At 36.7% G+C, this 27,023-nt stretch overlaps 2 protein-coding genes across 4 annotated transcripts in view; both read left to right on the forward strand.

The window, feature by feature from the left end:
* ING3 (inhibitor of growth family member 3) lies at nucleotides 1-15,206 on the forward strand. 3 transcript variants are annotated; one of them, XM_087723652.1, is made up of 12 exons: nucleotides 1-190; nucleotides 352-423; nucleotides 2,998-3,098; nucleotides 4,712-4,777; nucleotides 5,665-5,761; nucleotides 6,279-6,350; nucleotides 6,608-6,727; nucleotides 8,892-8,950; nucleotides 9,471-9,661; nucleotides 11,907-12,099; nucleotides 13,594-13,632; nucleotides 14,208-15,206. In XM_087723652.1, exons 1-12 carry the CDS (start codon nucleotides 163-165, stop codon nucleotides 14,322-14,324), a joined length of 1,155 nt encoding a protein of 384 aa, XP_087579778.1. In that variant the 5' UTR covers nucleotides 1-162; the 3' UTR covers nucleotides 14,325-15,206. The 3 variants fall into 3 exon arrangements, with proteins under 3 accessions (XP_087579778.1, XP_013917087.1, XP_013917086.1); XM_014061612.2 differs by having other exon boundaries at nucleotides 2-190; nucleotides 352-427; nucleotides 8,793-8,950; XM_014061611.2 differs by having other exon boundaries at nucleotides 2-190; nucleotides 8,793-8,950.
* Nucleotides 15,207-20,799: 5,593 nt separating this feature from the next.
* CPED1 (cadherin like and PC-esterase domain containing 1) overlaps nucleotides 20,800-27,023 on the forward strand; it is a 105,783-nt gene continuing 99,559 nt past the window's right edge. The window contains exons 1-2 of the mRNA XM_087723653.1: nucleotides 20,800-21,230; nucleotides 21,716-22,169. Coding sequence (XP_087579779.1) covers nucleotides 21,918-22,169 — 252 coding nt within the window. The 5' untranslated portion in view covers nucleotides 20,800-21,230; nucleotides 21,716-21,917. The remainder of the gene's footprint in view (nucleotides 21,231-21,715; nucleotides 22,170-27,023) is intronic.

Consider the following 27,023-nt stretch of genomic DNA (forward strand, 5'->3'; position numbering starts at 1 on the left):
TCGCTGAGTCGAGCTCTGGTGGTGTTGGCGGTGCGGGCGCCATATTGGAAGGGACGAGGCGGTGTTTTTTTTTTCCCTTTCACCCCACCCAGGCCCCCCCCTCGCTCGTCGTTGAAACAACGGAGCCGCCCGGGCTCGTGCCTCGCCGCCGCCGCCGCCACCATGCTGTACTTGGAGGACTACCTCGAGAGTGAGTCTCTGCAGTGGGAGCGCGGCGGGGGGCAAGAGGCCCGAGGGGAGGGGGAACGGCGAGAGCGCAGCGTAGGCTCCGCCCACCTTCCTCCCTCTTTCAAGGCGGCTGTTGCATCTAACTGACTCACTCCTTCTCCCTCCCTCCCTCCCTCCCTGCAGTGATCGAACAACTTCCCATGGATCTCCGCGACAGGTTCACCGAGATGCGCGAGATGGACCTGCAGGTGCAGAGTACGTGAGTCAGCCCCGCCCACCGACCGCCTCCCTGGCGCGGCTTCGCGCGCAGCCCGGCGAGTAGCCAGCCGCTGAGGCGGGCTTCCAGAGGGAAGGGTGGGAAGAGCTACCTCGCAGCCCTGCGTGAAGCACTTGTCGAAGGAAAGATGACACGGGCTTCTTAAGGTGCTGCCCGCACCAGCGTTGAATTCCTCAGAAACGTAACATTAGGCAAACTGTACCTGCACCGTAAGCGCCTTTGCAGCAACATGAAACATAAGTTCACTAGTAGGGAGATGAAAATAAGCTGGAAGTGTAGGAAATGGATAAGGATTAAGAAATACGTTTGCTTTACATGTATTTCTCGCCTGACTTCGAGAGCTCAGCAAGATACATAACTGAATTCTTTATTGGCCAAGTGTGATTGGACACACAACGAATTTGTCTTTGGTGCATAGGCTCTCAGTGTACATAAAGAAAAATAAAATGGAATACATTCATCAATCATAAGATACAAAACTTAGTGATAGTCATAGGTTACTAATAAGCAATCAAATACTAGGAAAAAAATAAAACAATATAATTGTAAAGATACCATATATAAGCCACATGGTTATAGTCATAAGTGGGAAGAGATAGGTACTAGGAAGGAAGAGAAAAATAATAGTAATAAAGTCTTAGATAATGTGACAGTTGTGGGAAAATATATATATATAATACACATAGCTATGTTATATACATATGCAGTATGTACATAACAATATATATACACATATATACATACATATATATAATTACATATGTACATATACATGTATATAGTTATGTACATAGTGCTTTCTCCCATTTCTCCCCATAACCCTCTGAGTTAAGTTGTTCTTTGAGAGTTTCTGTGGCAGAGGATGGACTTGAACATGGATCTTCCCATCCAGGTGTTAACACTATACAGAATCATCTGTAAAATAAAAGCTATGATCAACCTTATGCATAATAAACACAGTAAATAAGCAGAACTCACAAAAGATTTTTCTGTACGTTGTTGATATATACTGTACAGTATATGCAACATTTATTTCTGATGTCTTCTGTTGGAACAGTGACACTTCATAATACTGTCCAAAACAGTACTTTCCCCCAATAATTTATGTAGATTTGTTTCAGCCTGAATGTACACCACTTCCAGCTCTAAATTTCCTTTGAATCTTCTGCTGTGTATGAAGTATTTGGCATTTCTTGTTGCTCATCATTTGTCCTAAATATTTCAATTTTATTATCTTGATATTATTCACACTTTCCCTATTTTCGTCTATTTGTTGGAAGATTCACAGTAAGCCATAAAAAGCCAACTACATTACTCTTAGCAGATACCCTTTGACTCAATCAAAGTGGTTAATTTATGATTTAGTATATTATGCAACTCACCCTAACTGAACCATGATTAAATCAACCATCTTGGAAACATAGGTGTAATTGAGACTTGCTCATTGTTTATGGTGCATTTGAATTTAATTGCTTAAATACATTCTCGGATATATTTATGCATTCTCAATAGCAATTGATTTCAGTAGTTTGTCCAATTGGTTTGGACAAAACTCAGCAGCACTTTTTCATCCGGCTGTTGATAAAAATAGGATCGCTAACATGATCGCCAATGTCCGATGATGGATATGATACCAAAAGAAGAAGTACTATCCAACATTTTTTCCCTCTGCCTGGTGTTAGGGTTTTTTGGATCAAATTTTGATCCATTGGTTGTGACAGGAATTGACCGATCAACTTGTTGCCTGAGCCTGATTTTGCTGGCTAAGAGAGAATGACTGGCCCACAGTCATCCAACTGACTTGTGTCTAAGGCAGGGCTAGAAGTTATTCTTCTGGTTTCTAGCCTTGTGCCTTAACCACTGGACCAGACGGGCTCTTACTATAGTACTGTCCAACAATACCATTGGCCTTATTCATTCTGGGTGCTAGGGGTTACAGCATAGTGACATCTGAAATACCCTAGCTCTGCTGTATATAGACAGTTCAGAAGTTAGGATTTTTAAAACTTTTCTTTGCTACAGCTTTTATGACAAATGTAATGTGACAAACTTAAATATGGAAGTAAACTTAATTCATTTGTAGTACTTCGCTCAGCTAATATTGTAATCTTATATCTCCTTATTTTGGAATTTCACTGGAGTTAGGAAGACTTACTTTTACAAAAATATTGTTAAGATATTGTCATGTGTCTCTCATAATGTTAAAGTACTGCCAGTGGTTTAGCAGTTAAAATGTCAAATTAGAGCAAGGAAACTCATATTCAAGCCTATCCTCAGCATGGAAATGCACTTGTGAATTTTGGACAAGTCATGTTCTCAAATCAACTTTTCTTATCTTTTTGATGTGCATTAAAAATGAGGAAAGAGTCTCCTAGCTGTCCTGAGCTCCTGGGATACAAATCAGACAAACCTCTGTGGACAAATTAAATTATGTCTTATGACCAGTCATTTTCTTAATGTCTTAAAATATTTGTTTACTAGTGTTATCCTATTTCAAACTATTACATATTTACCTAGAGAAATGAACATATAGAATGTTTTCTGTGTTTAAGATGCAATGGATCAACTGGAGCAAAGAGTAAATGAATTTTTTATGAATGCAAAGAAAAACAAACAGGAATGGAGAGAAGAACAAATGACTTCAATTAAAAAGGTAAGAATAAGGCAAATGCCTTCTTACAACAAAATTGCAAAGTAGATCCTTGAATTTGTTTTAAATTACTTCTGAGTTTAGATATAACAAAATCTTCACACATAGCTGGAAATTAGTTCTATTTTGTGCTTGAAATGTTCCTGGAATGTCTAGAACAACTTATTTCACATATTTCAAAATATTGTAGAATATTTCAGTGTTGCTGTATTTTCTACACCTATACAATTTTTATATGACCTATCCTATTTACAAACAAGTGGTATTGATAGATTTTTTAAATGCAATGTGTTTTCAATATAGATATTGGCTTTCATTTTAATTTCACAAATTCAAGGGCACACAGTATCTTCCATGCTTGAAAATAGTGGAAAGAGATGGAACAATTTAAACTTCATCGAATCTTCCAATTTGATTTGATACCTATTTGATTCAGTAACATGAATAAATACCAAGGGAACAAATTAAATCAAAGGTCTTGGTTACTTCAATAACATTTTTTTCACTGATTATAGAATTATAAACATTTATACATTCAACTCAATTCCAGAACCTAAGTTAAGTGTCTCAGACAAATAGTAACTATTTAAACTGTGCTTTGAATATATACATTGAAGAATATTCTATCATACTCATGGATAGTGGGTTCCATTATTAAAGTACCAATCTTGTTAGGAAGTTTTATCTACCTTTCAACTGGGGTTTGCCTTCCTGAAATTTAAATCTGTTATCATATATCCTGCTAAATGGAAGTTGTGTATAGAAATATTTGAACAATTCCATCATAGAATACAGTAGTGTTTTCTAAAACTAAATACATTCAGATTCTTATATCTCTATTATAAGACTTCATTTCATTTCAAGTTCCTTGATTATCTTTCCTTGAACCTTCTCATAACTCTGAATATTTGTTAAATCATGGTTCCAGAAATATATTTATATTCACTTATTTACCACAGCTTGTATGTTGCTAATTCAAAACTTCTTTGAACAGATAACATGAGCATTAATAATTAGAACATTGCCTAATAGCATCACCTATGGAATCAATCTTCATTGTTTTCAAATCCTTTGCTTAAGAGCTGGGCCTTTAAAGATTTTTTAAAAGCCCAAAAGGAGGAGGTATTCCAGATATCAAAGTTCAAGCTTTTCAAGGGTTGTGGTGGTGGTGGCAGTGTTACACAATTACTGAAAAGCTTTGAAGCATTTTCTTCCAGCTTTTACTGGAAGGGCAGTCTCAGCCCAGACAGTCTAAAGATTACCTGTCCTGAGTCCTAGTATGTCTCCCAACAACTTGATTTGTGTCTGGAAGCAAACAGCCAATGTAGTAACGCTTACAGTAACACTTTCAGATGGACAAATCTAGATACACCCATCTGAGTTTCTGAAAGCTGTTCCAGTTGAACTTTCTGTGTGTTCTTCACGGAATCTCCATATAGAGGAAATTGCAGTAGTCCACACATATTAATCTATCTTAAAATATGCTTTATTTTAATATATTAATATAGTGTAATTATGCATTGATAGATAATTTTGCCCTAGTTCACTTAGTAATTATTAATGTGTTACTAAATAATATTTGTGACCAATTTGCTTACGTAATATTTCTGATGCAGGATTACTACAAAGCGCTAGAAGATGCAGATGAAAAAGTACAGTTGGCTAATCAAATTTATGATTTAGTAAGTAAAATAGAAAATTTTGAATTGATTTATATGGTGGTCTTCAGTTGACACTTTCTTTCAACATTTTACATAAATGTAAATGTATAAAAATAGAAATAAATATATTTTCATTAATACATGCAGCAGATCTGCCCTAATTTTTGATCATCCCAGAGCTCTTGCCTGGATTTGTACCACTTGTTTTACAACCAAATTTGTGGCAGTTTTTGTGTTAGCTTCCTTGCTGACTATATGGTTTGCGTGGCCTGACTTATAGCTTATTTTCTAAGAAGAAAGACCCATTTAGTTTCATGCTAGCCTTTATCAGTTGTTAATTGAAATCTGAGAGGGTATATAGAGGCTTAAAATTTGTATTAATTTAGCCGGTTTTTCAGCTCAGTTGTCTTAGTTTGCATGATACATCCTGAACTATAGGTCACAAAGGTAAGATTGTCACCCATATTTCAATATAGTCCAATTTGTCAGTTGACAGATGACCTCATATAATGGCAAACAATGAAAAATATGAGTGCAGGGAAACAAGACAGAACAGGGAGATGAAATGGAACCAAAATATAAATGGAAAGTGGTGAAGCAGATACCTTATTGCTATTTTGTGGAATTTGTCATCTGGGTATAAACAGAAGTATTATTTCCATTACAATATCCTCTCCATGGTGAAACATGATTTTGATACAGTATTTAAAACAGTTGAGAGATCTATTGAGAGAATTGAATAAATGTAATGAATGAATAAATGTATTTCATGTAAGTGTATGAATACTTTTATGTTAAGGATGTTTTATATGGCAATTTTTCATTTTCTTAATACCCTTCCAAAGGTCTGAAATGATAATGCTGCTTGAAAATAAGCTGCCAGTTCTAAAAATCTGTTATTAAATTAGGTAGACCGTCATTTAAGAAAATTGGACCAGGAGTTAGCTAAATTTAAAATGGAACTTGAAGCTGATAATGCTGGTATTACCGAAATACTGGAAAGACGTAAGTATGTGTGATAATCTTTTAGAATTATGCTAGTGTATATAATATTGTATGATGATAAAATTCTAGTTTAATGGTACCAGGCATTTAATAGTGTGCAAAGCATCCATGATCCAGTTCAAAGGTGGTATGATTGGATCTGAAATTAAGAATTTAAAGTAACATTGCGATTTGCATTGATTTTACATGTGAATTAGATTAGAATTTAGATTTGATTCAGTAAAAGAATGATAGGCATGATAAAGCATGAAAATCCTTGAATCTGTTTTATATTTTGAAAAAATAGAATGGAAATAGTAGAAATTATTTATTTTAAGAGGTTTATTTACCCTGTAAAGTTTTAATTACATAGTTTTGAGGTTTTGAGGTAGGAATGTTCTAGTTCTACAAGATAAAAATGTAGTAGAATGAAAAAGATAAGTAAACAATCCATGGTGTCAGGATGCTTTTTGCCATATTTACAGTATTTTGTCAAAACCATATTTGGAATTAAAAGAAGTATTTATTATCCTGACAGGTTCTTTGGAACTGGATACACCCTCACAACCATTGAATAATCATCACGCACATTCTCACACTCCAGTAGAAAGTAAGTTGAATATTTTGCCTTTAATGTGATTTAGTATGAATGTAAAACTAATATAGGATTATCTATATGAAAAGCCGGCTGTCTCCTAAAGCTGCCATTGGAATTTGCACAAATGCTTGAATACATTCAGTGGCTCTAAATTGATAAAAACGGCTTGATAAGGCTAAGCTTTGTATGTTTTTAGAAGTATGTCATTTTCATTTCAACGCCTCAGTTTAGACTTTTGAACTGACAGATTTTTTAAATTCTTTATACAGAAAGGAAACACAATCCCTCCTCTCATCATGCAGCAGCAGACCACGTACCTGAAAAGAAGTTTAAATCTGAAGCTCTTCTGTCAACTCTCACTTCAGATGCCTCTAAAGAAAATGCACAAGGTAATTTCTGTTATAAACTTAAGTGAAAATCTAAGCAAACTGAACCATTTTTGATCCTATATTCAGAAACAGTGTTGTTTGAGGAAAAAAGCAGATACAATTTTCATTTAAAAGTGGTTGCCGCAGCATTTGCTTTTAAAAGCTGTATGACAGAACTTATAAGCTATAAGTGCAGAAGTAGTCCAAAAATTAAAAACAGCTTTAACAAAACAAGGGGGAAATAGACTAAACAGAATCAAAGTGCCATTGATTTCTGGTTAGCTCCCTGCTAGGATTATGCCCAATAAAAAATGAGTAATGCATTTTTTTCTTTATACTTAACTCTTTTTCTTTAAGCCATGCTTTTCAATTCAGAGAGAGTTAATGTATTTATTAGTTTTATATGATCACCCATCTCAAAAACATGAGTTTGGATAGCTAGCAATATTAAAAAAGATAAAACATATAAAAATACATAAAACAGATATCAGGGAAAAATTAAAAATCAGAAGTCAATAATTCAGCAGAATCAGGAGATGTCTTCATCACACATTCTGGGTCCCAGGCTCAATAGAGGCAAGTCTTCTAGGCATTGGAAGGCCAACAGGAACAGAGCCAAACTCATCTCTGGAGAGATAATATTCAAGAGGGTGAGCACCAGAACATAAAAGGTTCCTCCTGACACCCCCTGACTGATACTTGTAAGCAGATGAGACCTTAAAGGTTCTTCTGCCAGACTACATGGGACAGATAGAAACGTTCAGGAAAACAATGGACCCATAAACAACCAGGTCCTAAACCATGAAGGGCTGCCAATGCCTTGAATTTTCCCCAGAAGCATATAAATAGCCAATGCACAGTTTTAAATACTTAGTCCTGAGCAGATAGCAACCAGATTGAGCAGAAGGTTGCAGCACCCTATCACTAACAAGGGTAACAGTATATTTGTGATCTAAGTCTTTTAATATTTTATTTGATTCAATGCAACATGTTTCCTCTATCTGTTTCTGAAGAAATGGGCGGAGGAATGTAGCTAAGAAAATGGTCTTATCACATCTAGAAAGATCTTGTTGACACCAGGAATAACATATAGCTCATGATTTACAACCTCTTTTCACACAGTTATTCCTGCTATTTATTTCCTTCCTTCTTTTTCTCTACATTCTTTGTTCAATGTCTCATTTTTTCCATTTCCAACTTAGCCTTGCATATGTGTTAACTCATTTGTGACATCACTATTACTATCTTTCCAGGAAAGAGAATTAGTCTTTGAAGATTAGGCAGAAATTTGTTACCCTGTTTCCATTTTGTATACTTACAATTTGTCAGGGACATGTTTCTGATGGTATTTTTTAACAGCAAAATAAACAAAAAAACAGACTTTCCCTATAGTTAGAAGACAAGTTTGGGAAAAGATGCTTTGTCATAGGCCAAACTGCTTATTTACTTATGGCTGCAAATATTTTTAAGGCAGTAAACATTTTCAGTTTTCTGAGTGGTATGTATTTTACTTACCATTGCATAATTTTAAATTACATACACTTAAAAGTGCATGAGAAGTGATTCAGAGCCAAGTAAAATTTTGCAAATTTCTGCATTTTCCTAATAATATTCATGTTGCATCTCAATATAGGTGTGTGTCATTTTATTTGTGATAGCATATAGTTGAACTAAGTAGTGAAAAATGTTAATATTTTATTGCTGATAATTTGATTTTCAAAACATGCAATGTTGAGTATTGTAGTATTTGCCATACCATTGTATTTTAAAAATCACCCTACATTTAAATTTGAATTCCCAAAACACTCCTTTTTTAATCATATCAAATGGTTTATTAAAGCATGAAATAAAGAATTCATTTCTTCCATAACTTCGTTACATTTTAGTCTTTGGGCGAGAGAGCAAACAGTACAGAGAAACTGATACAGCACCAAAATCTTTCCACATCATTAAATCTATATTTTCCTTTCTTAATTAGCACACTGTCTAACTTTTCCTTCATACACAGTTGATTTCCAGTTCTCTGACATTTATTTTTTTAGTTCTCATTTTAGACTATATAAATATGTTCCCTTTATTCATCAAGGGTGTCGAAACAGTAATTCATCATCCTCATCCAACAGTGCATATAATGCAAATTCTTCTCAGCCATTGGCATCGTATAACCTGGGCTCATTATCTTCAGGAGCTGGAGCTGGTGCTATCACCATGGCAGCAGCTCAGGCAGTGCAAGCCACAGCACAGGTAAGGAATTCAAAGCATGTTTTAAAATACCTGCCCCAAACAGGTTGTTAGAGCATCTTTTATTTCATTAGATTTGTTATTGGCACTTCAAAACAATTGTTTTCAAAGATGTCATATCTATTGGTTAACATTTCATGGATGTAGGTTTCACAGGAAAGGAGATATTTATATGGGACATTCTGAAACCTTTTCCCACTAGATTAAACTTGCAAACCTGTAATTCTCCTTAATTTTATCTACATGTGCTTGAGACAAGCCAGAGGAAAATACCAATAATTTTCTTGCAATATTTTGAAACTCAAACCTCACCTATAGTATTTTTTTAGGGAAGAAAGTAAGGTACTCATTAAATGATTTTACACTAAACAAGCTTACTGGTTCCATAATGTAATTACAGATTAGCTCAAGGTTTGCTCATGCAGGAAAGCAGTGAAAATCAAGTGTTTCACTTCTGTATTCAATGTATTCTAAATAAAGCTAAATTTGAAACCCGCCATTAATATTGCTGTTTTTCTTTTAGATGAAAGAAGGAAGACGGACATCGAGCTTAAAGGCAAGCTATGAAGCCTTTAAGAACAATGACTTCCAACTCGCAAGAGAATTTGCATTATCCAGGGACACAGCAGGATATACATCATCTGCTTTGGCATCCACATTATCACAGACATTGAGTTCATCAACCACAGATTCACGGAGTGGTAGAAAAAGCAAGTACGTTCATTAAAATTGTAGGTTCTTTGTTTGTTGTAAGAGACATTCAAAAGAGGATTTCAGTGTCTATCTGGGAAAGACAAAATTGTATGACAAAGATGCAGGATTTATTGCTTCTGAATTCTATCCCAATTCCTTACCGCTATTGTCCAGCATTCCTACATAGAGTCCTCAGGTTACAACCCCTTGTTCAGTGACCGTTCAAATTACAACAATGCTGCATGTAGGATTCCACAACCATTTCTCAAGAGTTCCCACCATCAGTATCTCTGCAGTCACATGATCACAGTCTATGTTCTCAGATGCACAGCTTGCAATTAACATTGCAATGAATAATTTGCACAATGGGGAAACTGCCAGGGAAAACTTCTATAAGATGAAAACTTCTATAAGTTGCTCTTGCAACGTTTTCTCCCAAGGAACCTTGTTATGGATTAAGCGATCTCAGGGATCTTGTGTTCCATAGCACCCCTTCCGGCAGTACATGGAAATATCACTCATGGTCCCTACCAGGTCACCCACACTCAGTGGTGGCAGCCACAGCTTTTGCCTAGCACCTGCTTGCCTAGCAGTCTGATCACTTCAGACCCTTCTTTAATCTGCAGTTGGCAACCAAACTGCTGGGATTGCCATCACTAAGTAATCTAGTTATATGACATTGCTCTTTACGACAACACCACTTAGCAAATATAGTCCCAGTTGCCACTGTAATCAAGGACTATCTGTAAACCTTTTACACTACAGGTAGTCTTTGACACTACAGGTAGTCTTTGATTTATCACAATTGAATCCAATTGAATTTTTGTTGCTAAGCAAAACATCTGTTAATTGAATTTTGCCTCATTATACTACCTTTTTTGCTACTGTTAAGTAAATCACCACAGTTGTTAAGTTAGTCACATGGTTGTTAAGTGAATATAGCTTCCCCATTGACTTTTCTGGTCAGAAGGTTACATCACGTGACTCCGGGACACTGCAATCGTCATTAATATGAATCAGTTGCCAAGTGTCTGAATTTTGATCACGTGACCATGGGGATGCTGCAATGGTACATGTGAAAAATAGTCATCAGTTCTTTTTTCAGTGCCATTGGAACTTCGAATGGCCACTAAATGAACTTTTTTAATTCGAGGACTATTTGTAGTTGTATTCCCTCTGTTAAGTCTTTCCAAGACCACCTTTATTCTCTTTGTTAACAGCAGTAATAACAAAACAAGAACTTTTCTTTTGCTGCTTTTCTGGACAATCTCCAGCTTCAATTTCCAACTTCCCAAGACTTAAAAAAGGATATGTATATTAAGCAGCAAGTAGTTAAAGCAAGAGTAAAAAAGCTGAGCATGCTAACCACCTTTTTGCACTGAATCCGTGCCATTCTCGGGTGATAGGTTATAGTGCCTTCTGCTGCTATCGCCTTTCTTAGGATCTGAATAGAAATATAATGAGGGTAGATTCCAGATCTGTAAATTTAATTTTATGCCAAAGTTTCATGTAAAAAAAAATAGGAACCGTTATTCGTTTTGGCCACCAGATGGAGTGCAACCACTACAATAATTTTCACCTTTTGGGGGGGGGGGGGCAGTATGAGCTTGCTGTCTTAATCCGGCTCATCCCCTTAAGGCGCAGAAGCAATTAAGTTATCAAATTTCTAAGCCTTTTTATTTCTGTAATGTTCCGTATTCAGACTTCCCTTCAGGAATAATTCAAGAGCTATGGTTACTGAAGGTTTTTAAAATATGTTATTTGCCCTGTTACTTAACAATACGAAGATGAATTATTACAGCGAAGGCAAGAAAATACATTCTCTGAGTCTGCAAGAAGTTTTCTCCCATACTGAAAGAAATTGATATTTAAAGAAAAGGGCTCTAACAAAAGAATTCTCAATGAATTATAATTAGTTTCTAAATTCCATTGTATGCCATTTGTGATACATTGCCTTCTTTAACAAAAACTCCTGAAGAAAAATTCAAAGAAGAATGATTCCCCCCACCACAATCTTAATTGGACCTCAACATTCCCCTTATGAAGAAAATGTAGATTATTTTATTCAGATGTTAGCATAGTCCCCAGACAGAAAATTGAAGCTTTTTGTAAGTGAAGAGGACAGTATTCGTACATACTGGCTTAACTTAGAAATCATTTTAAAATTGTATCATCATAGTTTTTTTAAAATTTTTGTTGTTTTCAGAATATCCCTTGTCATGAAAAATAGATTGGCGAAAGTAACCTGTTTATGTTAATTTTCCAGAAACAATACCAAATCTTCAAGTCAACAGTCGTCCTCATCATCTTCATCTTCTTCTTTGTCATCATGTTCCTCATCCTCTGCACTAGCCCAAGAACTCTCCCAGCAAACAGCAGCCATTCCCGAGTCTGAATCTAATAGTCAGGTTGATTGGACCTATGATCCAAATGAGCCACGTTACTGCATTTGTAATCAGGTATATTCTGTCAAAGAAAGAACATTGTTTCTGACAGGGCAGTTTGCCTAGTTTATTGATCATGGCAGATTTACTGAGAGGAGACAGATGTGATAATATGTAATTATGTATCATAAATTATGAATATTTATACTATAACATAATTTAAAATTACCAAATTACAATGAATTCTATAACACTAGATGACCAACAGTTTGTTGATATATGCAGAATATAGTGCATCTTTGAATCAAATCTTTGAAAATGTCTGCATAGTGTCAAAGAAATATAAATAAATCTGCTTCTGTATCCAATTTTTCTGCTAATCCTCATCATCAATCAGCTCATTTTTACTCATTTTATTTTTGGAGATGCAGAATTAGTAGAATTTAATAAAGAACTGTTCATATCATTTTATGCAGTAACATCCAAAAATCTCTTTGGATGTAAAATCTTTTCAGTGTTTAGCAGATTTATATTATGTAAATATTAAACACAAAAAATAAATCTGGCTGTAGTCGTTCAAACTAAGAAAATATAACATAAAGGGAAATCTGAATAAACAAATAGATTCTCAAATACTGCTTACAAATATATAGGCATAAATTTATGTAGAATGAGTAATCTCACAATTAGTTTCTGCAAAAAAATTCTTAAATCTTTTTATTTTGATTATATTTCTATAACTGATTCTATGGACTCCCAGCATTTTGAGATTTGCAGTTATAGAAAGTAGTATACAGTTACAATAACTAAATAATCTTAAAAATTTTAAAATATAACAATAATACTATTTAGAGTAAATGAAAATTATATCACTAAGATGATAGTACTACAGAGACTGATTCAAATAATGACTAGATTGAGAAACAATTTTTATTTTAATGTTATCAGTATTTAATATTACTGTTGCTTCCTCTATTTTGTTTACTTTTAATGAAGATCTTCCTTGATTGGATTTCAGATTAGATATTAAAAGTATTTTCTGTTGAAAAATAAACTTGAAATACAGCTTTTATATATAAAATCTAATGTTGATGCTATATTCAGCTATATTCAGACAGCCATACAAATTGGCTGTTTCAGATTTGTATTTGAAAAGTCAAAACAACATTCTACTTAATATTTAAGGCTAATATTCTACAAATAATAAATAAACCAGATTACAGATAGTAAATATGTGAAAAGAAAGTTACCTGTGTTTATATGTTGCAGCTGATAGTAATGGAAAAATAAATGTTTTCCCCAAACTGGTATAGCCAGTTCAAATTTAAAATGTTAATGATCAAAGAAAAAAGTTCAGTAATTCTTGGATATTTCAATGGGAATTTTTGGAAGTCCTCTCCAATCTAAAAGTTCCAATAATAGGAAAGTGAGCGTATAGTATGACTATTCTTTCAGCATATTAAAAGTTGGAACTTTCCATCTCAATCTCTCCTATTAACTTTTTGATATGAAGTATTTTTTGATCATATAAAATCTAATGTTCAAATAATATGTACTGATTCTTCATAGGTGTCATACGGTGAAATGGTGGGCTGTGATAATCAAGATGTAAGTATGGAAAACTAATTGAAACTATGAACAATATCTTATTGATTTATTTATTTTTTAGTTTTTTAAGAACCATATTAAACAGATAATCAGAACTATTGCCTGGGGTGGAATACACACAAACACAATATATACATATATATGCATATCAGTATTCAATTCTTTTTCACTGCTTATAATAATACATTTGAGGAAAAAGTTGGATGTACTGTCAGAAATGCTTCAGGTTGTCGCTGGGATTTCAGTGAATGTATTAGAAGTGTGACTAAGTATTTTAAACCCTAGACGTAACTTTTAGATTCTGTTTGATGGTTTGGGGGACAAATAATACAACTCTTGAGAATTTAAAGATGATTTTACACATACAAAGCTGTCTGAATAAGCACATAGTAGTTGTCCTGGTAATATTGATGGCCAAGAAATGTAACATCTGAGACTTATCTGGCTTCCTAAAGAGATCTGGTATTTTTCCTTTATTTATGAGTCTCTGAATCTGTCCCATATTAATCCATTGCATTTTTTTTTTACCATCGATGTTTCAGACTATCATGTTTTCTCTTTTATGTTTCTTACAGTGTCCTATAGAGTGGTTCCATTATGGCTGTGTTGGATTGACAGAAGCACCAAAAGGAAAATGGTACTGCCCTCAGTGTACTGCTGCAATGAAAAGAAGAGGCAATAGGCATAAATAAATGCTGCATTATCTTCACTCCAGTTAACATATTCCTTTTGGGAGGTGGATTAGGAGGAAATGCTTCTTTGCAGCTAGTCAAAGAAGGATTGATATAGCTGTCAAAAATATTGACTTCTTAATTTTGCTAGCTGTGTTTTAATATTGTACCTAAATTATTTATGCACTACTGCTGTGCTATAAATACTTTTCCAGTTAGCCATGGATTGTTCCAGTGGCAAACATATGCAGACATTTGTACTCCGACCATTTTCTCTAAGCAATGGGCATTCTATGATAACTTGGTCTTCAGATAATTCCAGCAAAAGGACATTTCGAATCATTTTATATTCAGCTGACATTCTGCTGCATGTTCTGTGCTCAAGAACTGTTATGGAATTTATGTATATAAGTGGTAAAAGAAGTCAGGCTGTCAAGAGAATGGACTTTTTCAAATGCCTTTAGAGCTTGCTCTCTTGTTGAAATAGAATTCAGCAGGCTGAAGAAGATGGTTCTTGTATACACACACTGGGCTAATATCCTCTGGAGTACTTGGAACATAGCAACAGACTCTTGTACACTTTAAAGGAAAAAAAATACCACTAATCTTTATATGTTTGGGGTCCATTCAGGGCATAGTCATTAAAAATGGTGTTAAAGTGATAAACTTTTTATACCAAATGTGTTTATTTTTTGTGCAAGTGATCCTTTAAATTGAAATTGTATTAGGTGTTCAAATTTGAAAAAAATCAAATGCTAGTATTAATGCTTTGCATACTGTATCAAAGAAAGACAGTACAACATTTCATGAAAGCTTTCATAATATGCAGTCTAACTGGAGGATTTTAAATAGTTTTTATTTTTTTTAATAAAATATATAAATAAAAGGTTTCCATCTCCAACATACTAAGCAATATGTCTACTGTGTGGTGGGTGGTTCTTTTTTTATTTTTACTATTTCCTTATTCATAATGCTAAATAATTGGTTCACATAACGTCGTTCACATAAGCAAAAAAAACACTTTAAATACTGGGAATGATTAATGTTTATATGACATCTAGGAAATTCATTTATGCATAAAATTTCATAATTCAAAGTTATGTTGAATTAAGGTCAGTCAGCTGGTAGAACATGGCAAGAAACAGTGAATTGGATCCCAAATTTGTTGCTATCATAAGGAAATTACATTAGTGGAGTATACTATGCTTTGTTTCTTTTCTAGTTTCTTCTCCTGCCACTTCTAATGCCATCGCCAACATTCCTCTATCCTCAGCAATTCAGAGCAGTTCTTTAAGATGGTATGGTTGAGAAAGAATAGAGAGGGATTTTTCTGTTAGATCATACAATGTCCATAGAAGGCATGATGCATGTCCTAAATTTGGGTGACAAACCTGCTGGAATGTGACCTCTGGCAAATCAAATACCAAATTGAAACCTTAGCTTGGAAAAAGTGGACATTTCTCCTGTATGTATGTTACAACACTCCTCCAATTGTCTTTTTCAAGTTCAACCTTGAGTTGGAAAAGTCAGGGAGATAGAGAACCTTAGCCAGAAATCTTGATCATCATGGTCGATAGGCTTTCAGAGTAATGAATCTCAACTTAAGGAAGATCAGCTGATTTACACTTTTGAAAGAGATTTTTTTACGTTACTGCTCAACACTTGGAAAAAACATTTACCTCTCAGGCTCACCCTTAGTCTGCTTTACAATTTCACGATCCATCTTGCATAGGATGGCACTGCATGAAGCAGAGTGCCTTCTAGCTTAGACTTCTTAGTCAGTTGCCTTGTAACAGTTTTTAGAGTATCTTCCGAAAGGTAATATGAAACCACTTTATTGGTTGTGCAGCAGGTGGAAGCCAAAATTGGATTTAGTCAGCTCGCAAATGACTCCATAAGCTTATAGAACTATATTTTCCTTACAAGTGACATTCAAACATAGTTACAATTACATTGGAGCTTGGAAAACTGCAGGTCTTATTCTAGGGATAAGCAACCCAGAACGCTATACGTTGGATTCAAGCTCACACCAGTCATGGATAAAGGTGAGTAACGAGGCTTTATTTTCAGGAATTGGGAGTGTTTACCTTAGTACATGAGGGTTTTTCATGTTAAATTAAATCAGGGTATTTTAAGACTCCATAAGGCACTTTTTTTTGGGGGGGGGGTATATTCATCAGTTTTATTTTTATTACTGTTTTCTGCTGCAGACATAATTTAGCAGTTTTTCTGGAGTTAAATGTAAAATATAAGTTCTTTTTCTAGTAACTTGCTAAAGATAGATCAGCATACAATAATTGGAGAAAAGGGTTTGGCGGATTAAGGTCCATAGTTTTATATTGTTTCTTCTTTTTTTTGTAAGCCATATATATAAGTACATGTGCCCATTCCTCTCTAAATGAAATATTTTTTTCATATAGTGAGGACATTTATTATAATAATTGCATCTTCTAGTACCGTAACTGAGATGCTGGAAGCAATCTGTGAATGTCAGAGCATATTTTAACCCATTTTAGTCAGAAACAGACTATATTTCATACTAAGCAATTTCAACTTTCCCTTTTAAATAAACTTGCACAATCCCCAAACTATTAGTTTAGCAATAAAGCGTAGGAATAATTTGCTATAATAGATTCCCACCACCCAACTAAGCAAGATGTGGCTACAGTTTCTGCTGCAACCCCTAGAGATTCCTCTTGACAACCTTGGCTGTTGTGAACTCCAATATTGTGATCAGAAGGAATTTTGAATTCTGATTCTCTGCCTCCTTATATGCAAGTCACCCGCACATACAGAGATGTTTGATATTCTGGCATAGAGGATGATTGATTGTGTGCCTGTTTCTGCAGAGAAACAACTTGATAGCTAGATAAAGTCATTGTTAACAGTGATGAGGCATGAACAGAAGATATGAACTAGTTTTATACACAAAAATAGTAATACTATAACAACCAGTCAATTCCAGAATGGCATGTAAAATGCAATTTTGAACGTTAATTCTCATAAGTAGATGTAGAATAGTCCCAAATGAGCTAGGCTTGTTTATATGTATGAAAAGCTACAAAAACACGGCCTCTAGAGCAGGAGTGTCAAATTCATGGTGGCGTCATGTGACATCAACTTTTTCCCCCTTCGCTAAACCGGATGGGGGCAGGGAGAGCACGTGACCCATCCAGCCCGTGGGCCACAGGTTTGACAGGTTCATGTCCTGAGGAACCAAGAAATCTGATTTTGAGAAAGCTCTTAGTAAACTGACATTCAGATTTCTCAAAACATCTGTTGCAATTGGAGCATTACTTGATATGGCTAAGCAAGTCAAGAGCTGCTTCACTTCATTAGCTATTTGAACTAAACATTTCTTTCATGGCTTCCTACTTCTGACCTATTGGCTGTCCCACTGCCACCATTATGTATTATTAAAATATTCCAGTGAGGACAAAAAAAGGAGATGAGTTAAGAAAATGTTACTACAAGAGTTAAGATCTCTGAAGCCTGGTTTCAGGGATGCCTGAAAGAGCCAAGGTGGCGCAGTGGTTAAATGCAGCACTGCAGGCTACTGCTAGATCAGCAGGTCAGCGGTTCAAATCTCACCGGCTCAGGGTTGACTCAGCCTTCCATCCTTCCGAGGTGGGTAAAATGAGGACCCAGATTGTTGGGGGCAATATGCTGACTCTCTGTAAACCGCTTAGAGAGGCCTGAAAGGCCTATGAAGCGGTATATAAGTCTACTGCTATTGCTATGCCTATCACAGTTGATGGAAACTTTCTGAGTGGCAGCAATTCTGATTTCCGAGACTGTCCAGACAGGGACAGTACCAAGTCAGAATCATAAAAGCCTCTTCTCCCAGATCTGACCTAGTACATGATTTCATGCACAATCAGTTTTAGGTAATCAAAAGTATTTATTAGTGACCACCATGGACATTGATCACACCCATGACCAAATATGTTCTCGGTGTCCTGAATGTTTTCTCTGAAATGGGCTATTTTGGGGGGGGGGGGAATCTAATTCTCAGAATATTTTTCAGTTTCAGAGTTGGCAACGCTTTTAAGTTTAGATCAAGAGTAGTTAACCTTTTTATACCTACCACCCACTTTTGTATCTCTGTTAGTAGTAAAATTTTCTAACCGCCCACCAGTTCCACAGTAACAGTGATTTATAAAGTAGGGAAGTAACTTTATAAAATTTATAAAGCAGAGTTACAGCAAACCCCTACCGCCCACCATGAAAGCTGGAACGCCCACTAGTGGGCGGTAGGGACCAGGTTGACTACCACTGGTTTAGATTATAGTTGCGTATTAGTGGTCAGTATTGCTAGTTATTAAAGGAAAGAGAGGGACTATTTGTTGCTGTTTTTAATTACACTAATTGCACAATACCATTCAACATCGGATGTTGCCTTTTGGATTCCTGATTTGAAAACGTACCATAGGAAGGAAGTCTCTTCATTGGAATTTAATTGTAGCTTGAGAAAGATCACAATGCAGAATGATGCATCCACATCTATCCCTTGATCACCTTATAATTATGGGAAGAGAAAAAAACCTCCAAATCTTTGAAGATGTTTTGAAATTATTCTCTTTCCATCATATTGAATTAGAACATTGTTTCTCAGCCAGCTGGGGGATTCTGGCAGTTGAAGTCCACAGGACTTAAAGTCACCAAGGTTGAAAAACACTGAATTAGAACTTTGGAAAAGAAGTGTAGGCCAACCAAAATGCTGGAAAATTACACAGCAATTTCCAATTTAGTTTTGCACCCAGTATATGCTTAGTCGAGCTGAGGTGGCGCAGTGGTTAGAGTGCAGTACTGCAGGCCACTTCAGCTGACTGTTAGCTGCAGTTCAGCAGTTCAAATCTCACCGGCTCAAGGTTGACTCAGCCTTCCATCCTTCCGAGGTGGGTGAAATGAGGACCCAGACTGTGGGGGCGATATGCTGGCTCTGTAAAGCTCTATGAAGCGGTATATAAGTCTAACTGCCATTGCTATTGCTAATCATTCCCAATTTTCTGGTCATACAAGCACACACACACATCACTCAGATTTTCTAGCAAAAATAAAGCTTGGTGTTTGTTTATATAACTTCATCAAATATCAAAACTGTTATCTAACGGTAGATAACGGCAAAAGACAACACCCCCCCCAAAAAAGGCAAAAGAATGCATGATAATATACGTTATCTATGTATCTCTTAAATATGTAGAACTTTCCAGAGCCATTGGAAACAAGGGTATAGGGCAGTGTTTCTCAACCTTGGCAACTTGAAGATGTCTGGATTTCAACTCCCAGAATTCCCCAGCCAGCATTCTCTGGCTGGGGAATTCTGGGAGTTGAAGTCCAGACATCTTCAAGTTGCCAAGGTTGAGAAACACTGGTATAGGGCAACTCACTGTGGCCAACTTGCTGTGGGGCAATTCAACACTACATTAATAACTTCATTCAGTTACTTTTGTTATTGGTAACCATGTTTTTGTTGAAATTATTGTAACTTGTATATTACTGGATTAAATGTATTTTATTATTATTGGCCATGGTTCCATCAAAATTAATTTAACTTTTGTATTTGTTGAAATGTCCTGTGATGAGGTGTCCCACAGTGACTTGGCCACAGTGAGTTCTGTGGAGAGTTTGCTGTGGCGAGTTGACCCATTCTGGAAAACTACTATAGGCAATGGGTATGGACAGAGCCAAAGGGAGTGCCTTTAAGTTATTCTATTTTTTTAATGTAAATGACAGCAGTTAAATAGAGACAGAAAGCAGAACACAATGTCATCCTCTATTCTGCATGGGGGGGAGGGGGAACCATTTGGCAGATGTGGAGAAGAATTAATATTGTCCCAAAAAGAAGAAGGCCACTAGAATGGAGAGCTTGGGGATACCATCTATGAGAGCACATAACCTTCCTGTGTCCTGCCTGATCCCCATGACCCACTTTTCTTTTTGACTAACTTTTTTCTGGGTTCCAGGAAAGGAAACATTTTTCATCAGTAACATTAAAAAGAGAGGGAAAATAATGATCTGTGACAGAAGTGGGAGAAGGAGGGAGGTGAGATTCCCTATTCAATGCTCCTGGAGTTTCTATAATGGGTGTATGCAGGCTTGTTTGCTTATACCATGGTTTACAGTCAGCTATGAGGGCTAGCTTGATGTAGTGGTTGAAGACATCAGGCTAGAAATTAGGAGATTGTGAATTCTAGTCTTACCTTAGGCACAAAGCCAGCTGGGTGACCTTGGGCCAGTCCCTCTCTCTCAGCCCTACAAAGAAGGCAAGGGCAAACCACTTCTAAAAAGTGTTGCCATGAAAACTGCAGAGACTGCCAGAGGAAGTCGTCAGGACTCAATCCTAAATTAAAGTTTTAATTTTGGGGGGTGTTTTTCTCCCTCTTCTTAAAGCCAGCTATTGGTCTGCTAACATTTAGCTGCATGGAATTACAGTAAGCGGTGCTATAAACCCAAGGATGCCTCAGTCAGACATATAGTTAATCTTTCTCATACCTCTTCTTCTGTATGTTTGGCAAATAACGTTGAACATCCCGAAGTGGTTTTGCAAGCCGAGAGCCACTTGGTTTCTTGATTTACCATTTGCCATAGCCCTCACATTCCTCTGTATCACTTTTCCGTAACTTATGTGCAGTTCTGAAGTTCTTACAATGCTGCAAAACAACACGTGGGAGGCAAAAGTAAACTCTTTCTATGATCCAGTACAGTCCCCAGCCTGAGAGACTTTTCAGAGCTTGGTAAACTTAACCCCACCCCTCCGGGCAGTCCTGATTTTTATTTATATGTCTGTGGTCCAACGGAGTTCAGACGGAGTGCTGTGTGCGTGTGTGGAGATGAGCTGAAGTCATGAGCCTGGGCTGTTGGAGTGGTTTTAATCAGCAACCCGTTAGAGGAGAATGGAAAACGTCTGACAGGGTGAAGAACTGAGTAAGTAAACATGACTTTGAACTCCAAAAGACAATGGAGGAAAAAAAAGAGGGAAAAGAAACCCGATCGAGCAAAAACTAGCCTTTTTGCTCTGTTAAAAGCTGTGCAGGGAGGGGAGGCTGTGTGTGTTTTCTGGCAGGAAAAAGGCAATTTAAAAGATGAAGGAAATGATTTTTTTTAAAGAACCCATCGGGAAAGGAATTGGAAGGGGGAGGGAGGGGAAGAAGAGCCCTGCTAGAAAAGCCTTTGTATTTTTCAGCTTTTATGTGCAAAGCCCATTGCAATTTTTAGCCAATATATCTTTGTTTGAACATAACTGTTCGGTCGGTCCTTTCCTGGGTGTTGTGCAATGGAGTTTTGCTCTGAACTGTCACATTTCTTCTATTTGCAATACTTGGAAACTTAATGGGTGTTCATTTCCAATCAACATTGTTTATATGTTACTTCTTTCGGTCTCTCACCACCAATCCCATTCTTTCTTCCAGGTCGGACATTGCTTGCCGTTCTCTGCTGGGGGCCTCTCTTTTCTTGCCTGCTGATGTCATGGAAGAACTCAAGCCCAGTGATGGAGAGAGAACTTGAGTACAGGAAACATACCTTTCTGCCTTTCTTTCATGCTGGTGGAAAGCAGCCAGACTGATCGGTCCTATAATGTGGAAATGGGACAAATCAGAAATCTGAGGTGCCATGGCTTGCCGGCAGATTGTGCCTGGCCGGAGATGGTGTCGTTTTCGCCCATTCCTGATGGTGCTGGTTCTGGCTGCCTATCTCTTCTACCAGACCCTGATGCCTTTAAGATCCAAGAGACCAACAATCCCTACAAGTGGCAGTGGACTGCTGCCCAGCAAAGCAGCTGAGGTGCAACATCAGACACACCAAGTCCTTGCAAGGCGAGTCAGTTGCTTCCTTCCTTCTAACAAACAAAAAGAGCAGAAGGAGGTAAGAGAGATTCTACAAGTTTCAAATAAACACTGTTGATAAGCCAGACTTGCAGTTAAAATTAACTTTTGCTTCCTAAGTCACATATGTCAGGGAAAAGGAAATAGTGGTGCTTTGATTGAATTCCTTGCCCTGGATGCACAGCCTAGGAAGGTGAGCCAAAGTGATGATTCCCTGGAATGAAGCATGAATATCCTATGGGAATGGAATAATAAAAAGCAACATAGAAAAATATGGGAAATAAGGAGGAAGAAGGAATATAATGTTGCAGCTATCTCCGTGGAGATTGGTGCTTATGTTGTTCCACATTGCATAACAAAGGATCAAAGGTGATATGATTAAAACCCGAAAAAAATACTACCTTATTTTGATTCTAAGATTCAGTAAAGCAGTAAGAATAAAGAGATGCGGATGAATTCATAGATAGATTTGAAAGGAGCAATAGTACTCGTCAAACAGAGTGTGCACAATATTATTCTGTCTTCTACTGATCATCTTTGTCAATAACTTTCTAGACTTTGCAAAGCTTGCCCAACTCATGAGTGCTATGGAAATGGAATTTCTAGGGAAAGTATTTTCTTTTCAGTCAACAAACTGGTAACTCATACTAATATTCAGTATGCATTAATTCAGTAGTGGATTCATAAATGTGTTTAGGATTATCCTTAGAGCCTTGAGGTGGTCAAATCCTCTTTGTGCTTTTTTGCAATTTGTAACAGTCTATGCTTGAATTTAGGTGGGTAACATTAGTGTTTTGGTGTATACCAGCATTCTCCAACTTTGTGCACTTTAAGTATTGGAACACAATTCATAGGATTTTCAACCCACCTGGAAAAGTCCAATTGTTTATTTTTCAAGGTGGGATTTTAGCAAACAACTGAGGGTTGTAATCCCTTCATAATACATAATTGTATTATGGCATACAATTTTCTCCAATGAATTCCTATAGTCGTCCTTCCTTCCTATAGTTATTGTCACTAGGGCTGATGACATTTACAGTTCCAATACATTTTGAAAGCCCCCAGTTAGAGAATTCTGTCCCATTTTCATCCTATAAAAACCTGTAAAAAATCTTATTTATAATATGTACCAACTAGAGTTATTTGTTGGTGCTGGCACAGATTGGTTATTGTTTTTTTATTTATAGTGCCACCTCAACAATTGGTCAAACACCTTCCTACTTTTTTGGATTAATGTAATTAAAATCGTTACATAGGAAACTAGTGCTCACAAGAGCTAAGCAGGGCTCTGGAGCAGAAGGCTAAAATGTTTCAAAGCATACAGTATCTCAGTCTCATCTATCTATAGTTCCTTTGAACCACTGTATCTTTTTCAAAACTAATCTCCACAACTACTGAAGGATCTTGGGAAAAAGTACATTTGGGCTAAAAAACTGAAAACAACTACTCTGTGTTGCTTTCCTCTCACTTCTATCATAATCTTTATTTTCAATGAAGTAAGGTATAGGTAAAGGTTCCCCTCACACTTATGTGCTAGTCATTCCTGACTCTAGGGGGCGGTGCTCATGTCAAAGCCGAAGAGCCAGCACTATCCAAAGACGTCTCCATGGTCATGTGGCTGGCATGACTAAATGCTGAAGGTGTACAGAACGCTGTTACCTTCCCACCAAAGATGGTCCCTATTTTTCTACATGCATTTTTACATGCTTTTGCGCTGCTAGGGTGGTAGAAGCTGGGACAAGTGAAGGGAACTCACTCTGTTACACAGCATTATGGATTCGAACCAGCGAATTGCTGATCTTTCTGATCGACAAGCTCAGCATCTTAGCCACTGAGCCACTGCATCCCTTTCAATGAAGTACCAGAACGTAAGTGGGATGTGGTGGCTCAGTGGCTAAGACACTGAGCTTGTCAATCAGGTTGGCAGTTCAGCGGTTCAACTCCCTAGTGCCGCATAATGGAGTGAACTCCCATTACTTATCCCAGGTTCTGCCAACCTAGCAGTTCAAAAGCACATAAAAAATGAAAGTAGAAAAATAGGACCCACTTCGGTGGGAAGGTAACATAATTCTGTGTGCCTTCGGCATTTAGTCATGCCAGCCACATGACCATGGAGATGTCTTCGGACAGTGTTGGCTTCTTGGCTTAGAAACAGAGATGAGCACAGTCCCTAGAGCTGGAAATGACTAGCACGCATGTGCTGGGGAACCTTTACCGGAACCTAAGTATATGCCAAATGCATTCTTAGAAAATGAAAGTGATGGGGGAGAGGTGGTGTAATTCAATGTTTTGTTTTCACATGGCCCTCCAACTCAGAAAAACCCAAAGCAAAGCTATTTGGAGGCTAGATGCACAATCTCATCAATGTGCATTTTGGTAAAAAAGAGTTTGATAAAAGATCAGCCCCACTGTGACAATCATTGTATAAGTTTGTATAAATGTGTGGCGTCAGCAATGGCAGTTATTTTTTGAGAAGCCCATCATAGCTCCCAGAATTCCAGCTATAATCCCAACACCCCAAAACTGATCATTATTCAGACACTAGTGTCTGCTACACATTAATAGTATTTTTTAGCAAGTTTTCACCTCACCATTTGGTAAGAACATTAAAAAAGGCAGCTGAGTGACTTTGGGAGAGTCACTGTCTTGGCTCAACCCACCTCATAGGGTTGTTGTTGTGAGAGAAATAGGAGGGCAAAGGTATGTGGGATATATTTGTTGTCTTGAGCAGGAAATAAACAAACAGACAAAAAGGCAAAAAAACAAAGCAAGATTGAGATTTGGCCTGCTTTACTCAAATCCCTGAAGATAATAAAAGTGGGTTCCTGTCCTCCCATCAATGTGGGTAGATAGCTAAAGACTTTTAAAGCTATACATGCTTTAAAGTAAATCATGCAAAGCGGAAAGAAAAAAAAATGATACAGATTTAAGCACTTGTGTTTTAACCCTGCTTTATTCTGTCTGCCTTACAACCGATTTCTTTTTTTATACCATTCTGTTTGTTTATATATCCTTGGTACCAGAAATGATGATGTGTTTATACCGAAATATGTATTTGTTAGTTTTTCATAAAGTGTACTTAGAACACTTGCACAAGCTATTTTGGTTGTGGCATCAGCTTTGCACAATTGCACCAGTGTTAAATCTCTGGAAGATGAAGTTATAAAATGCACAGCCAGCCTTTTAAATTAAATGTCCTCTGGGCAAGATTGTTCTTATTATAAGCAATCCTGTGTCACAGTACAAGTAAAATAACTCCTACCATTCCTAAATATCTATCTGTTTCCTTCCCTTACAATTCAATCTTATCTTCTTATAAGGTATAATTCGGATTGCCTTTTATTAGTTTATTTATTATTAGAAACTTTCTTAAGAATGATTTTTATCACAAAAAATGGTTTCAAAGTAAGAAATCTTTTTAAAAATTATAAAAGTTTATAGTATTTAATCTATATCAAATAAAGCTTCCAGGGACTTTGCAAGATTACAAATGTTTACTTTTGCATCTACTTTTCTATAATTAAAATCAGCTGTTTTTCTTACCCCTGTTTATATGTTTTAAATATATAAGATAATGTAATGTCAGAAGTTTCCCATAACTTTAAAAAAAGCTGTGATGAGAAACTGGGATGAGTCTGGTTTCCTAGTTTGTTCATATGATTTTCTGGGCTAGTTGTGGTAGCATCATTAGAGTTAAGAGTGACGGATAGGACTAGAATAGAGATCTAGCTCCCATTTGGAAAGACTCCAAGATCAACAACAAAGCTAAGGAAATCTGAGATCTGTTCCACTAACTGCACTCTTTCAAGGCAGCATGTTATCTGCTAGCCTATAACATTACAAAGGCATTCATATCCATTTTTCCATTGGCTAGCTTGGCTGACTGGGAGGCCGATGGCAATGTAGGTGCTATGTTAAACAGCAAACCTTTGTGTGTGTTTTTAAGGGCTAAGAGGTTATAAAAACAGGAGACTCCAGATGTTCCTTTGCCCAGGTACCTCACAAACGCAAAAGAGCTGCTGCTTCTGGTGAACTTTGACAGTACAAATATGGGAAGAAAAGGCAGATTGGAAAATATATAGCAAAGTATGTATATATAGCTCAATTTCTTGAAAGAAATTGCTTTAAAGAAATGCTTAAATTATAGGATAAGAGCCCCCATATCACAATAATATCAACAATATCAACAACAGTATCAAGTGTTGGAAATTCTGCAGAATAGATTCTAGTGCTGTATGGATAGAGAGATAATTGTATGTTTCAGAAGGAGCCTAGGTCATATAATACTAGTGGAGAATGAAGGAGATGCCTTGAAACAAATATTCATAAACTGTTCTGTAAATGAAAAGAATAGGTGCATTCCTTAAGTCCTTGGAAGAGAGACAGTATTAAGAAGAGGCTCAGGCGAGAAGTGGTATTCAGTAGGTTCTGACCAGTTCTGGAGAAACAGTAGTGGAAATTTTGAGTAGTTTGGAGAACTGGTAAATACCACTGTGACTGGCCCTGCCCCCTTCTATTCTCTGCCTCCCGAGTCCCAGGTGATCAGGAGGAAATGGGGATTTTGCGGTAACCTTCCCCGGGAGTGGGGAGGGAATGGAGATTTTACAGTATCCTTCCCTTGCCATGCTCTCAAAGTCATGCCCACCAAGCCATGCCATGCCAATTAAGCCACGCCCACAGAACCGGTAGTAAAAAACTTTGAATCCCACCTCTGGCTCAGGCTTACTCCCTGGCGTATAAGAGATATATGGGAGGAAAAGTATGATCAGAATTGCAAGATTCAAGATCATAACTTCTCATATAGTTTTCTAGACTACTCCAAAGCATCTGATAGTATTGATAATTGAAGAAACAGACCTTGAAATTTCTCAAAGCAATAGATATACCAAAGCAT

Source organism: Thamnophis sirtalis, unplaced genomic scaffold (genome assembly GCF_051295495.1).
Source record: "Thamnophis sirtalis isolate CommonGarterSnake01/CBP01778 unplaced genomic scaffold, rThaSir2_p1.2 scaffold_9, whole genome shotgun sequence".
Taxonomy (NCBI): Eukaryota; Metazoa; Chordata; class Lepidosauria; order Squamata; family Natricidae; genus Thamnophis; species Thamnophis sirtalis.

Coding starts and splice junctions, on each gene's coding strand:
- ING3 (XM_014061611.2), top strand. CDS start 163: ATGCTGTACTTGGAGGACTACCTCGAGA. Junction 3,099..4,711: donor AAATGACTTCAATTAAAAAG/GTAAGAATAAGG, acceptor TTTCTGATGCAG/GATTACTACAAAGCGCTAGA. Junction 5,762..6,278: donor TACCGAAATACTGGAAAGAC/GTAAGTATGTGT, acceptor TTATCCTGACAG/GTTCTTTGGAACTGGATACA.